The 14,995-nt window shown below is 50.2% G+C and overlaps 1 protein-coding gene across 1 annotated transcript in view; it reads left to right on the top strand.

Moving 5' to 3' along the window:
• Positions 1-14,995, top strand: part of ARPP21 (cAMP regulated phosphoprotein 21) — a 107,593-nt gene that overhangs the window by 32,279 nt on the left and 60,319 nt on the right. Inside the window, exons 11-13 of the mRNA XM_027835884.1 lie at positions 4,852-4,889; positions 7,655-7,711; positions 11,744-11,973. Coding sequence (XP_027691685.1) covers positions 4,852-4,889; positions 7,655-7,711; positions 11,744-11,973 — 325 coding nt within the window. The remainder of the gene's footprint in view (positions 1-4,851; positions 4,890-7,654; positions 7,712-11,743; positions 11,974-14,995) is intronic.

The raw sequence follows: 14,995 nt of genomic DNA, 5'->3' as shown, positions 1-14,995 counted from the left end.
GAAGGAAGGAAGGAAGGAAGGAAGGAAGGAAGGAAGGAAGGAAGGAAGGAGGGAGGGAGGGAGAGTGGAGCCAGGGGTGTCAGGTGAAGCTGCAGGGGCTGAGCTGGGCTTTAGAGAAAGGAGAAAGAAGTGATGGGCTCAGGCTGAATGCCCCTCAGGGTATAACTGCAGGGATGTCCATGAAGCCATGGGGGGGGGAGAGACAGAGACAGAGAGAGACAAAGAGAGGCACAGAGACAAAGACAGAGAGAGACAGAAAGGAGACACACAGACAGAGACACAAAGATAGCAACCAGAACTGAAAGAAGGGATAGCAGATCAGAAATGATTTGGGGGGAAAAGGCCTCTGATGTTTTGTGGGGTGTGTGTATGTGTATGAGAGAGAGAGAAAGCATGTTCTTCCATTTTGTTTTGATTTCTTGAAGCCTCAGACATCTGACAAAAACTGTCAGCAGTGATAACCCTGGCTTATGATAGCCCCCCCACACACACATCCTCCTCTCCCAATTCTTACAGAGTGAGGGATTCTAGGATATGTGATTGGGAGAGATCTTAGAAGGGATCCAGGGTAGCCCCTCCATTTTACAAATTAGGAAATTAAGGCCGAGGCCCAAGACTTATGGGCAGCTGGCACTTGACCTTCCCCAAGCTTTGAATCATGGCCATGGTGTTAACAAATTCTCCAGCACTCTTTGAAAATGTGATCTTGGTTGGCTCCCATCACAGGGAAAGCAAGGTTGTGGGCACCCTCCCTAGGAGGTGAAGAGCCACTGTCAAGCTGCATCTGCTGGTGGGGTTACATGCCCGGGAGCCCTCAGACAGGCCCATCCCAGGAGTTCCTGGAGCCCACTGCACTTTCCTTCCTCCCTAATCAGTGCTGGGGCCTGCGTGCTCTGTCCCAGATATTCAGAAAGAACCAAGGATTCAGTCGCCTCTGTAGCAGCATCTGAGGGTGTTCTCAGCATTTCAGCCTTGTCTCTCCCTTTGGAAAGCATTGATTCAGAGGAGGTTGTCTGGTGCTGGGGCTTGGCCATTGACCACCAAGGGAGTTTGGGAAAGACCTGGGGTCTTAACTAGAGCCTCCTATCAGTCTAGGACTGCTTCCCTTCTCTGGCTTTGGGGGCATTGCCATCATGCCAGGCTGGAGAAGAGGCTTTGCTGGAGCTCCTTGGAAGGGCAGCCCCACCTCCTTGGTTGTCCCAAACCTTCCTTTGCCTGGGTCAGCCCTTCCCAACTTGGTGGAAACCATTTTTATTTCAAAGGGGGAATAGTGACTCTTCTCCAGGACTCACTGTGATCCCTGTGGGCACAAGGTTTGAAAGGGAGCTCAGCTGCCTCAGAAAGGAAGCAAGAGGCTGAGGCTAGAGATTGTCCTGAGATTAAATGGACAGAGTGTCAGCAGCATGGGATCCCACCAGTGAAGGGAGCATTCTCCTGCAGGACGACACCAAGCCATAGGGAAGGGAGATAGTCCATCACTAGCCTGATGTCTAAACTGGCATGGGAGCCCAAGTGTGTCCTGCCCAGCCACTCGAGGAGGCAGAGAAAGCCCTCAAAGCAAACTCCAGGCAAGTCTTCTGTGAGGGCAGGCATCTTTTCCTCTGCCTCTCCCCCACCCAGAGTGCCTCATGAAGGGCAAGTGGCCCATCACAGTCTTCTACTTTCAAGAAGCAAAGCTCATTATGCAGATGATGAGATATTAATAGCATGACTTTTCATTTCTTTGCCTTCTGTCAGAGTACATGCCATTTAGGAGCAGGCAGCACAAGTCATCAGTGCCTCGTGTTGGGGGTGACAGCCTCCTAGACTCAGAGAGTTGGAGGTAGGAAGGAAGGTAGGAAGTCAGACATCTTAGCCCCTTCACTTGACACATGGAGAAACTGAGGCCCAGCAAGGCACCTGTTCCAGTGAAAAGAATATTGGCTCTGGAATTGGAGAACGTGGATTCCAATCCTGCCTCAGTCATTTATGGCACTACCTTTGTGACCCCTTGGGGCCTCAGTTTCTTCATCTACCAAGTGAGAGGCAAATCAGATGATTTATTGACTCTCTTCTACCTCTGGTCACAGAATCTGTGCCACTCTGATCAAGCCTCTATTCCATGAATGGTTCCATGACTTGCCCAAGGCCACCCTGGCAACTCCTGCAGTAAAAAGTTGACCTCAGGTGGGGATACATGCCCGGGAGCCCTCAGACAGGCCCATCCCAGGAGTTCCTGGAGCCCACTGCACTTTCCTTCCTCCCTAATCAGTGCTGGGGCCTGTGTGCTCTGTCCCAGATATTCAGGTGCTGTGACTCTGAGCCCTCTCCCTGGTCTCTCCTTGTTTCTTCCCATTATTGTGACCTGCAAGAGTCCTGTCTCCTCCTCTTCTAAGATCCTTTTTGGTCACAATGCACAACATGTCCTGGGGCTCTCCTGCCATTCCCTGGACTGACCATAGCAATGATGTGTGATTGGAGCATCCCCACACAGAAAGAACAGCTGGAAAATAAAAGGCCATCAGAGATGGGAGGGAGATGGGACAGGGCAAGTTCTTACTTTTCAGAATTCATAAAGGCTGAGACTGACTGTGCACAAGATACAAGCTGTGTGGAGGCAGCTAGGGGTGCCATGGTGCCTAGAGCTCTGGGCCTGGAGTCAGGAAGACCTGGGTTCAAATCCAGTCTCAGACACTTACTAGCTGAGTGATGCTGGGTGTAGGGAGGGGCAGTTCTTTTAAAAGAGCATTAATGGAGGTGATGGTGTTGCTGCTAGGGATGGGAGGGGTGGAGCAGGAGCCAAGACTAGAACTAATCTGGCAGGGGCTTCACATCTGGGGAGGGTAGAGGGTGGAGATTAAGTAGAGAATGCCATCTTTGCTTCTGCTGTGGAGGTCTGTGAGTCATTCAACACTGCAAGGGAGGATGGGCAGTCCAGTCCAGAAGCTCCCAGACTCCCCCTCTGCTTTGGCAGGATGGGAGAAACAAAGGTTGCCCCCTGCTTGGTCCCCCTCCTCTTTCTTCTTCCTCTTCTCCAGGGGAGTGGACAGTCCCTGATTTTCTTGTTGGGGTGGTAGTAGGGTCCCATTACTGTTTTCACTTGGACACTGAGGACTCATCTCCCATGGAATGCTAACTGTTTGAAAGCCATCACTGCTCTCCCTCTGGCTCTTGTCAGGGTGCTTGAGATTGCCTGGGCAATTTACATCAGTCAACAAGCATCTATTAAGTTCTTACTGTGTGTGAAACACAATGCTGAGCCCTTGGTATACACAGAAAGGCAAAACCATGGCCCCTGCCTTGCAGCAGCTCACAATCTAATGGCACAGTCTACACTGCACGTAAATGACCAGGTATATACACCACACAGACAGGATCATCTAAAGGTGACCAGCGGTGGGGAGTCATAGGAGGAATGAGAAAGGCTTGGCTTGGTGGGCAAGGGAGTGGCAAGCAGTGAGTTGCCTCATTTTGGCCACAGATTTTCTTCATCAAAACCCTGTCTAGACCCTTCCCACTTGTCACGGCGTCGACTCATGAGATTCGAGCAATAAAAGGGGAACAGGTGAAGCTTTTGTTTCTGTTGTGGGGTGTTGGCTTAAACATGGTCTCAAAGGGAGGAAAGCCAGCAATAGACTGCATGGTCTGTTTCTCTTCTAGTCAAGTGGAACCCATAAAGCTAAGACAAAAACATCATTTGCTAAACTTGTTTTTTGCAAATTCAAAGGCATTTCTCAATTCATTTGTGTATTGCTCTGAAGCAAGAGAAATGGCTCCAAGGGATGCCTGATGTACCATGACCCAGAGCGGCTGGCATCATCCCTATGGTCTGGACATCTTGGGCAAAGCTAAAAGAGAAACATGACTCAGCACCTGGTGCCAAGGTGACACTAGGAAGGCTTCCTGGGCAGATGTCCCGAGTTAAGGCCATTTGGGCTCCTCTCATCCTCACCAGTCATCAGTGGGAGCCAAGAGGAATGTTTGGGCCATTGTTCCATTCAGAGCTTCCAAACATGACTCCCCCATGTCCTGGCCATGCCTGATGATGCTTTGGGCCTTTCCCTGATCAAGGTCTCTGGGGGACAGGCATTCTGGGTCCTGTCTGCTCTCCCCTCCTTGCTTCCTTTCTCATCAATGTCCCACAAGCCTTTCCCTTTGACCCTCTTTAGTGCTAGCCAAGCTGCCTTCGTGGGCCATCCCAGTCCCACAAGGGAGGTGTGGGCAGGGAGAATGCACCATGAGGAAAGGAAAGGCTGAGCTCAGTGTGTCTCCACTCAGACATGAGGGAGAGGGAGTGGAGGGAGGGCACAGCATGGAGATGGAGGCTGGCCTTCTCTCCCAGCCTCCTTACCTTCCTTCACCCATTACCTTGCCATCAGAGAGAGACAGCTACTCAGAACAGAGTCTTGACTTCTTGAGAAAATGACTCCGGGTGCCAACTGGTTGCCTTCCATTGGTATTGATAGGCTCCAGAAGTGCTGGACTTGATTCCCAGGCTTGTGGCTGCATGGTGTTTGTGCCCTTGGCTGGACCAGGCTGGCATGCTCTGCCCCAATGGTTCCTGGTGCCAGGATGCCCTTAACTGCATCGGTGGGAGTCTGTGAGAGCTCTGACAGTCACCCTGGGTCATGACTGACTGTAAGACTGACCAGGTACAACCTATTTCCAGTCTGGCCCCAGAAGAAGCCTGAGAATACACTTTTGCTCTAACCCCAGTCAGATGGGTTTTTTCACTTTCTGTTGTTAAAAGTAGCTCATGTTTTTCTAAATCTTTTTGACATAATGGGGGAAAGATAGTGTTAAAATCAGGCAAGAAACTGTGACCATTCAGGTCCTCCAGAATGTCTGATGCCCTGCCTTTTTATCTTTCAGTCAGTTTGCTCCCAGGAAAGCCTTTTTGTGGAAACCAGGTAAAACAGAATTTCCTTTTCTGTGTCTTAAAGAAAAGTGCCATCCCATGTGTCATGTGTATACATGTATGTGCTTGGATACACGTATGAAGACCCATATATGTATGTGAACACATACATATATATGTGTGTGTGTAGTTCTCTGGATTTTTCTATTGACTATGTCCATAAATGGCTGATTGCTAAGGAAAAGCTCTCCTAGCCACTTCCAAGTGACCCGAATCTCATTGTCTCCTCTTCCTAGGGGATCAAACACCCTGCTCTCTCTGGGATTGAGGCTTAGTGATGAGACTCAAGAATCTGGCAATCCCATTGATTTGGCCAGGTGTCCCTCAAAATAAGAGCCTATTACTGTTCTGATCTTGTATTCTCATGACTGTGTACAGACAGCTACAAGGTTTGCAGCTAGTGCTGCTATCAGCAGGAGAGAAGGAATGGCCCCATGCTGGGAGACCTCTGTCCTAACCTGTAAATGACTCAGGTGGGCCACTGATTGGGAGGTAGAAGGAAAGGAGGCTCAGGTGGAGTGGCAAGGATAAGGAAAGAGAAAAGAAGTTTAGAATTCAAGGAAAGCCCCTGGAATGCCTGGACCTCAATTAACTGAAACACTCTGCTCTCAGGAGGGGGCAAGTCCCAGTGACCCAGCTCACAGCAGGGATTCTCTCCCTAAGCCAGTGTCCAGGGAGTCTGGAGTCCCTCCCAATTCAGGCTCGCTGTCTCCACCTTCTACCTTCCTAGAAATGGCCTTGGCTCTGGAAGTATTTAGCTTTGGCTCTGCCACCTACTAGCTTCGGGACTAGAGATAAGTCCTGGCCTCAGTCCTCCCCTCCCTACAAGGGTGAGAGGATCAGGTGGGCTCTGAGGTTCGTTGCAGCTCTGCCATTGTGTGATCCTGTGTGTGACCTCAGAGAGGGCACCACACTGTCCTGGGTGTGACCTCAGAGAGGGCACCACACTGTCCTGCGTGTGACCTCAGAGAGGGCACCACACTGTCCTGCTCAGTTTCCTCATCTGGGAAAGAAGGAAATTGGACCAACTGGCCTCTGAGGTGGCTTCTGGTTCTGACTTTCTGTCATCTTCTCTCTTATGCAATGAGGATTGATGTTTGCAGTGATGGCCCTGAGGATTCCCAAAGAAAGTCAGTTTCCTCATGTGTAAAATGGGCAGGGTTGGACTGGATGACCTCGCATTCCCTTCTGGCTCTGCAGGCTGTGTCCTGTTTTTATTATTCTCTTCTTCTCATCCTTGGCAGTATGTCCTGTGGCACCTCAGACAGACACCTGCCAAGGGGCTATTGATTCAGTCACTCAGAGCCCCCGCCTCCCTAAGCATTCTGGTTGGTGAGGTGTTCTTGCTCTTCCTAGGGGGCACTCCCCAACAGAAGAGCCTCTGCACCCTACTTTCACCCAGATGGGGCTCAGCTGTGTGGTCACCTCTCGGTGGTCCATGCTGTGTGGTGTGTGCACCAGGCATTGCCCACAGACAGATGCCAGCTCGCCCTCTCCCCCACCATGAAGACTGTCCTTGAGAGATACCTGTCCCATGTCACAAGGCTGCTGCCTAGCCAAGGCAAGTCAATTTCCAATGAGCCAAGAAGAATATGCCCTATTGGGAAGGCAAACCTGACTGAAGTGTAAGACATGCAGTGGGTGAATCAGTGCCTGTCACCAAGAGGCTAGTGGGCAGTATGTCTGCTCCCACATATCTAGACATACACATGTGTATGCACGTTCCATTGTCTACTCTTTGGAGCGATGATAGAAAAAGCTGGCATTGATATAAAGCTGTGGGATTTGCACAGTACTCTCCAAATATTATGGCATTTGGTCCTCACAACAACCCTGAGGGACAGGGGTGGCTGTTACTCTCATTTTCTAGTGGAGGAAATTGAGGCTCAAAGCAATTAACTGACTTCCTTGGGATTACTAACTAGGAAGGACCTAAGCGGTCATTGACTCCTCTCCCTTCCCAGGCTCCTTCCAATGCCCTCACTCACACACACAGACACATGGCTCCTTTGAAATGGGCCGAGGGTTAAGAGGAGCCTGTACTGGGCCTGGGTCCTCTCATGATAATGCCTAATGCGAGAGGGCCTGGATGTGACCAGGAGGGAGAAGACCCTCTCTGTGGCTTGGGGGGGTGTACTCTTTGTGATGAGAGAAAGGTTCTTGAATTCCTAGGCATCCAGATGCACAAAGTACATGCAAACATGCATGCATCCACACCTATATGCACTTGCACATACATGCATACATCCACATGTACACACATACACCCACAACAGAGTGTATCCATGCACACATACGAGTATCCCTGCATGCACACAAAGGATCCATGCATCCATGCATATACATATATACTGATGCCAATGCTGATATAGCTACAGCATGTCTGTGTTGAAAAGCACCTCAGTGGCCACCTAAATCTCACCCAACCTGAACCAAGACTCCGATCTGTTTGACATATATATACATGTGTGTATATTTCTATATACACATTGCCTACATTGATACATGCATGTGTGCATGTGTGTAAAGTCTCCTGCCCTTCCCCCTTCCCTCCTTGTGCTGCCAGGCCCTCCTCCCTAGAGAGGAGGAGGATCGGCTCTCAACAGTCACCAGAGCAAATATCTGCACTGAGGAGAGCCTGCTCTGCTAGGGGCAGGACAAGAGTGAGCAGAGGAGAGAACCTGGCCATGCCCAATACCTAGAACCTTGAGAACGCTCAGGCTTTATTCCACCCAAATCATTCTTCTCTTCCAGTAGGCTCTTGGAGGACAGTAGCCTATACAAGGAAATCCATAAGAAAAGGCAGCAGTTTAGGTTGGTATGGTTTCCTTTTTCAATTTGCTTTCAAATCCTGTGTCCCTGCGTCTGTGTGCTAAAATACAAGTACTGTGTGAAGGAGAATGGGGGAGGAGGGCGCAGGGCTGTTTTAGAGCTGTGTGCTGTGGGTGTCTGGGTTTTAACATCAAGGTAAACTGAGTCTGCAAAGCAAACTAGTTTCATTTTAGGGACATCTACTCTGATTGTCTGCCTTCAGGAAACAAAACCTCTAGTCAGCTTTGGGACATCCTGGTGCACAGTGGGAAGGCAGATCTTTGTTGAGCCCTACTGGCTGACCTCACATTTTCCAGTACAGAAAATAAGCAAGTGAGACCCTTCACTTTTTTTCTTCTCCCAAAGGCACTTTACACAGTGGTCTTGGCTATAGCACTTTCTCCCCAAAGTAGGCAATCAGTGCAATGGAGTCAGAGCTTGGGCATCTCGGAGTCCAGCTGTCATGGACCTTGCCACCGTGTAGGCTTTCTGTAAGGCAGTGAGGGCCAGAGTCAGACACTCCATACTGCTCTACTAGCCACCCAGAGTGCCCGAAGGCCTGGGTCACGTGGGCCTCCTGAACCTTGTAGCTCAAGTGTATCCCCCCCCCCAGCTTGGCACAGCCCCTAGACCCAGCCGTCCGTGCTGAATAGAGCTGCAGGGAGCAGAGGAGACGTCCATGGTGTAAAGTGATCAGGCACAACCTTTCAGAGGCCGCCTGCACCAGCCCCTGCTTGTTTACAGAGATCTCAAAGATTCCGACTGGGAGGAACGCTCCAACCTTCCCCGTAAGCTTTGGGAAAGCCTCGGCTTAATCATTGTGTCTGCCTTTGGCTGGAACAGCTGGCCACCTGCTGAGCGCTTTCTGGCTATTTTAGGGGATAAGCCGGTCTGTCTCCTGCCTAGGAGTCTAGAGGGGACTAGCCTCTGTGGGCGTGGGTGTGGGACATGCCATCTCAGGGGGCGCCTGAATTCCACACCTTCCCCCTCCCATGTCCAAACAGGCCTTTGGCTCATGCCCCCGGCACAGCTGGGCCCACCCAGGGGAGGCTGGGGAATTGGAAAGGATTATTCAAATTCTCAGAGACCTTCAGAACACATGTCCTTAGTCCAAATGGCGGCTGTTGCAGAAATTGGACACCTGCAGCTGCCCTCGCTAAAAATACAGTGCAAACAAAGGGACATCTCCCAAGCAGACCTGGGAATCTGATAGCCACCCAGCCCTTGGGGCTGATCCCCAGAGCAGCTGCAAGGCATCAGGGATGCCTGGCTTTTCTGTTTATCAGAAGGAGTCTGTTTTTGAGCTGGCCCAGGAGACAGTGGATGTCAAAGTAGGGCCTGTCTTCTTGGTTTGCTAGACCAGGCCAGGAGAGGCAGCTTCCTGACCCGCATCTGGAGTCCCAAGGGCTACCTGGAGGAGGCTTCCCCTCTGTGCTCCAGCTGCCTCTCCCCTTCAGTCCAGAGGCCAGCTCCCCTGTAGCTACAGTGTCCACACCGGCCCCATGCTCGGCTCCCTGCTCTGCCCACCAATATTACCTTCATGAAATGGATGGGGCCAAAGATGTCCTCTCCTCCAGCCTGGCATAGCCTGCACCAGCTTCTTCAGGGGTTGTGCCAGTGAAGGACATGAGGGCCAATGGTAGATGGCGTGGACATGGCACTCCATAGCCCAACTCTCAGAGGGGCAGATAAAACCCAGAGAGCTGGTGCTGGTCTGGAGCCAAGGAAGGGAGGATTCTGGGTCTTCATTTGGGGATGGTATGGGAAAGAATCTGGAGAGCTAGAAAGATTGGGAAGAACAGTGTGGGGGTCTGAGGAGGAGGACCTCTAGCAGCTCCCTCCCCTGCCTCCCCCAGACCAGGGCCGGAAAGCAGAACTCACTGTGGTCCTGGGGACTCTGGGCCTGTTTCTCATCTGCCCTTCAGAAGCCTGCCTGCAGGAGACTTTGGAGGAGGTGGGGACACAGGACAAGGGGCTGCTGGCTCCAGGGCGAGCAGACCAAAGTAAAATGCCCATTGCCAGGCTGGTGCTTTCACAGACTCTAAGATAACTAGGAGGAAGTGACCTTGCCCTTGGGGGTCTCTGCCTCTCCAGCTCCCACCCTTTCCTGCATCAGTCTCAAGTCCTTCCCTGCCTGCCTCGTGGAGACAGAAACCTGAGGGAAGCTCCCTGGAGCCCGCCCAGCCTTTCCAAGGGCCTGGCCGTGGGGCCCAGTGGGGACGGGCTTTGGGTCCCTGCTTCTGCCTCTGCCCTGGGGGCCCCTAGTGAGGTTCATTTCCTCTGTAAGTGAGGCAGGTGATGGCAAGATTGTAGGCTAGATCAGAAGTAGGGGACTGAAGAGCGTTTTCAGGGATCTGTGCCTTGGAGACTTCTGGGACTCAGGATGTAGACAACATCTGAGATCCTCCTAGAAATGCCGGGGAGGATGCTGGCCACATCTCTCGGCCTTCATGGTAGCATAGGGCAGAGGACCCAGAGCGTGGCTGGAGTCTCCCGCTAACAGGGAGAGAGGCTGCTGCGCAACAGCTCTGGGCCAAGGGCATGGGGTGCTCCGATGGTGCTTGATGACCGTTGCCATCACGAGGCAGCTCAGGCCTTCGCTGGTACTAGTTCATTTGCAGAGGGAAGAGCATTTTTCAAAGGGCCAAATGCACACTACCCCTTGCTTTCTGGGTCCTACTTTGGTCCTAATTAATGTTGATTGTTATTATTACTACTACTACTGGAGTTGTCCATAGAAAGAAGCAGCTGTAACCCTACCACACTCCAGAGTCCGCAGCCACATCTATGAAGCGGAGAGCAAGATTCAAGGGCAGGTCAAACTGGGAGCGGTTCTGAGGCCAGGCTGTGTTCTGTGACTTTCTCTTATCTCTGACTCTTCCTTTACCTTAAACCCCAAAGCAGAAATTTCGTCTCTAGGAAAAGAGACTAACATGGCTCCACCCTCAGCTGCCTTCCTTTTCTTACCCAGCTGAAAACCTTTCCCCAGTAGAGTCTGCAAACGACTGGAAACCAGTCAAAATGCAAACCTCCCACCTCAGCCCTGAGGACTAGAGTCCAGCCTGCCCAGGGTCCCCCCCACTCTCCCCCCCCCACCCAGAGTCACCCACCCAGGGTCTGGCCTGCCCAGAGTACTCAACACTCCCTGAGCAGACCCCCTTGGAGAGCCAGGGCATTCTGGCAGCTGGGGCTTGGGGGAGTACCAGTGACCTTCCCCCAGGTTTCTGTCTCAATTTCAGGTTTATTATTTTACCTCCAGAAATGATTTTTCCTCTTAATTTCCTTGAAAATTGCCATATCTTCAGGATGTTTCTATTGTTATTACCACTGTCTATGATGTTGCTTTTGAAACCAAAGGCTTTTCCACGTGCAGAGGGTGGAACAGTGCTTCTTCAGCTCCAGGAGTTCAGACACATAAGCCAAAGGCCCTCCCCTCATCAATAGCCAAGTCAGGTTGGGAGGCAAAGGCCTTTTCCTATGTGTGCTCTCCCCACAGAAGAGTGGAAGCGGGATGCCCCAGGAGAGCTAGTGCCTGCCAGGGCCCACTCTCCCCAGCCTGACTGTCCATGGTCATGTAGGCTGAGTCCTGTCCTTGGTGGTCTCCCTGGAGCGAGGCCTCCTGGACCCCATTCCACCCAGAACTGGCCTGACTGCTTGTCTATCGGTCAGTGCTAAGGGACAGCAGAGAGTCCAGTCCAACTCAAGCAGGAAGCTGATATGCGTCATCAGCTTCCAGGTGCTTCTCCTTCTGGGGAAGAGGACTGTCTTTGTGGTGTGAGGCATCCTTCATGTGTCTTGTGCCTGTGACCATTCACATGCTTTGGGTTTCTGTGACACAGAGAGGCGTGTGAATGGGTATGTGTGGGTGTGTGGGTACACATGTGCGTGTGTTCACCGGTGTGTACGCTGCTGTTTTCTGAAGGAGGGACCTCAAGCTGGGACTTCCTGGGGGATCACAGGCAAACTGTCACTCCACACTCTGCCTCCTGGAGTTATCACTGTGTTTCTTGTGCCCCGTCACTGGTGGGGCTCCAGGGGGAATCGAGATGGGTCGGGAAAGATGTCAGGGAGTCGTCAAAGCAGCACTGAGAATGAGTTGAGGTGGCCTGACTCCCAAAGGCCATGGAGCAGCACAGACTCAGACAGCTCTAGCCGTAACCTCAAGCCAGCCATCACCAAGACTGCCAGCTTCGGGGGCATCACGGTGCTGACCAGGGGCGACAGCTCATCTAGTGCCAGGAGCATCGGCAAACTGTCCAAAGCAGGTAGGTGGCACTGGCCCACTCGGCAGGTCCAACATCAGGCAGCACAGCCCTGCTCCTGACTGGCCTGTTTGAGGGCAGGGGCTTCCAGCTAACCAGTGTGTGATACCTCTCCCCCTTCTACACTACTTCGTCTTCCTAATTAGCAAACTAACCCAGGTTTTACCCGATTGGCTCTTTTGTGGATCACCATGAAATAAAGCTGGGGTCCTTCTCCTTGGGCCATCTGTGGAAGTCTTCTTCATTCAGAGCCCAGACTTGTGCCATGTTGGCATCCATAGCTAAGGGCCTGGAATTCCCTTATGGTATCCTTGAACCTATGGAAACTAATGGAACCAGAGACTGGCATAGAGCACACCCAAGGATGACAGATGGGGGGAAGAGTGGAATGGGGGACTTGTCATGCTCAGAAAGGTTAATGAGTTTTAAATCTCGTTAAAATACCCAAATGAAGCACATTAAATGGTACTCTTCTCAGAACCCAATGTACCCCAAGAGCTCTACACAATTGTGAATTAATGTGCCTTCCCCCCACCTCAGTCCTTCCTTCCCCACTTCCCAGATACCGCACCTTGGCACATGTGAAGTGCTCCAGAAGTCACTCTGACACGCGTGATGTGCGGAGGCTGCATGTGCTAGCAGAGATCATTAGGAGCCCTAAGTGCTTTGGGTAGATAGATAGATATTTTTAAATCTAAGTGTTTCATCTCAAAAGCTTGTCAAGGTGCAAGCAATAAAAGCATTTTTTTAAAGAGAGAGCAAGATAGTTTGTCAAAACAAATTCTTATTCTCTTCCAATGGCTCACGAGGCAAAATCTTGCTGCAGAAGCCCTGGGAAATCAGAAATGGAAAATTAATGTATTGTTATCAGAGCTGTGAGGCCCTCTTCAATGGCCCAGGCCACCACTCCCCCATCTTCAGCCACGATTTTGTCTCTGAAAGAGTTATATTCTTCCTTATTTGGGCTCCAGAGCCCTCGTTGATGTCTATCTGAAGCTACATTGAAGCTAATAAGGCTGAGTCCATCTCCCTCCCTGGTTCCATGGTAGACCTCTTTGCTAAGGTCCCAGCCTAGCATTTCTTCTTTGTTGGCCTTAGATCACTGTCTTCATTAAAGGAGCCAGAAGATTCAGCTCTTTCTCCCATATTTTTCCTGACTTAAGTTCATTTCTTTGTTTTCTGTGTGTGAGTGTGCATGTGTGTGTGTGTGTGTGTGTGTGTGTGCACATGTATGTATGGGGTGAGGATCTGATGCCTACTCTCACCCTGTAGTTTACTATTGGATTTAATTCCTTCTCCTCTCAGCCCTTTTCTTCTAAATTTACATTGGGAATATGAAAGTGTGTGTGTATGTGTGTGTGTGTGTGTGTGTGTGTGTGTGTGCTCACACCACTCTATCCTTGAAGATCAGTTACCCACATTCCATGTTTCTCTCACTTCCCAGATTCCACATCTAAGTAGCTTAGCAATCACCGTTTTCCCATAAAGTATCAACTCCATGATTATACAATTTGTGACTATTTTTCCAAAGCAATTTACATAAACTCACAGGACATTCTGCAGTCCACCTGGCCACCAAAGTTTTTGTCACACTTTTAAGGTACGCCTCCTTGAACCCAGACAATCCCAGTCCTTTGTTTACCTTGTCTTCCCCATAAGCATCATCAATGTCTCTAACTTCTCCACAATTCCTTGTTCTTTTGGCCACACGTGGGCAAGCTAGAGGGACATTCCCTGATCATGATCTTCAGCCCCAGCCAATGATTCCTAAATTAAGGCCCATCATTTCAAGGAGCAGTGGTCTAAAGAACATTGAGTTGTATATGGTCATTCTCCAACAACAGCAAGATTCCCAAAGAGCAATGTCCCTAGCACCATCTTGTTTCCCTGCTTCTCTTATCTTAGTGCAGGAAGCCTTCTCCAAAGTTTTACTTTCTGTCTTCTTGCCAGTGCCAAGGCAAAGTGATAGCTCTGTTCATAGAGAACTTTTCATTGTCTTAAAAAAGTTCATCTTTTCCCCAAGAGATCTTTACTGACAGGAGAAGAAGGCAGCTCTGAAAATGTCTATGGCCTCAAACCATATCCCATCTATACTGTGGGTTTGATCATACACTGATTCCTGAGCTCATAGGACACTTTTACCCCCTCCTGTCCAGCTGGCTGTGGCATCACATGTGACCTCTACTCCTAGACTGTGGCCCCAGCCTACAGACATGGTAAGGGTCAGTCTATGGGTTTATAAGCCATGCAGTTGACTTGGGAAAGTTTGCCTTCTGTTCTGGAAAATCCACTCATGGACAACACAGGTCAGCAATATGAAACTATCCTTCCTGATGGCAATAGAAAATGACTGCATCTCTGAGCTGAAAGGGGCCTCAGTGATCATCTGGCCTACTGGTACATGAACAAGAAGCCCTTCTACAATACTGCTTGACAAGGGGCCCTTCAGTCTTCCCTTAGTGTCCTTCAGTGAAGTCCAAAGGAGTTGCACTAGATAACCTAGAGGCTGTCAAGATGTGCTAAGTTGGAATCTTCTATTGTCCACCATGATAATGTTTTAGGTTCAGCCACTTACTCAGGTCTATGTCCCCTTGACTATATCATAATCTAGACCACAATATTCATTTTAGACATGAAGGCATAGTGAACAACTCTGTCAATAGCTTTGCTGGCATCAAGGTATAGAATATGGCATCATTTTGACCTACCAAGAGAGTAATCCTACTAAAATAGGCAATTATAGTAGTCTAGTATGATATGGTTTGTATAGCCATATTGGCTTTTAATGACCTCTGCTTCCATTTCTAAACAGCCTGACCATTCCTTTCATAATGTTCAAGAACGAAGGAGAAACAACAACCCTGAGAGTAGTAGGAGCTGCCCCACTGGGGACCCAACTGGAACTGGACAGTTGGGCAATACAGCACTTTTCTTTCTTTCTTTCTTTCTTTCTTTCTTTCTTTCTTTCTTTCTTTCTTTCTTTCTTTCTTTCTTTCTTTCTTTCTTTCTTTCTTTCTTTCTTTCT

Source organism: Vombatus ursinus, unplaced genomic scaffold (assembly GCF_900497805.2).
Source record: "Vombatus ursinus unplaced genomic scaffold, bare-nosed wombat genome assembly UNPS02014817.1, whole genome shotgun sequence".
NCBI lineage: Eukaryota > Metazoa > Chordata > Mammalia > Diprotodontia > Vombatidae > Vombatus > Vombatus ursinus.
Note: the sequence above shows the minus strand (reverse complement) of the source record. Positions and strands in the feature narration are given on the sequence as shown.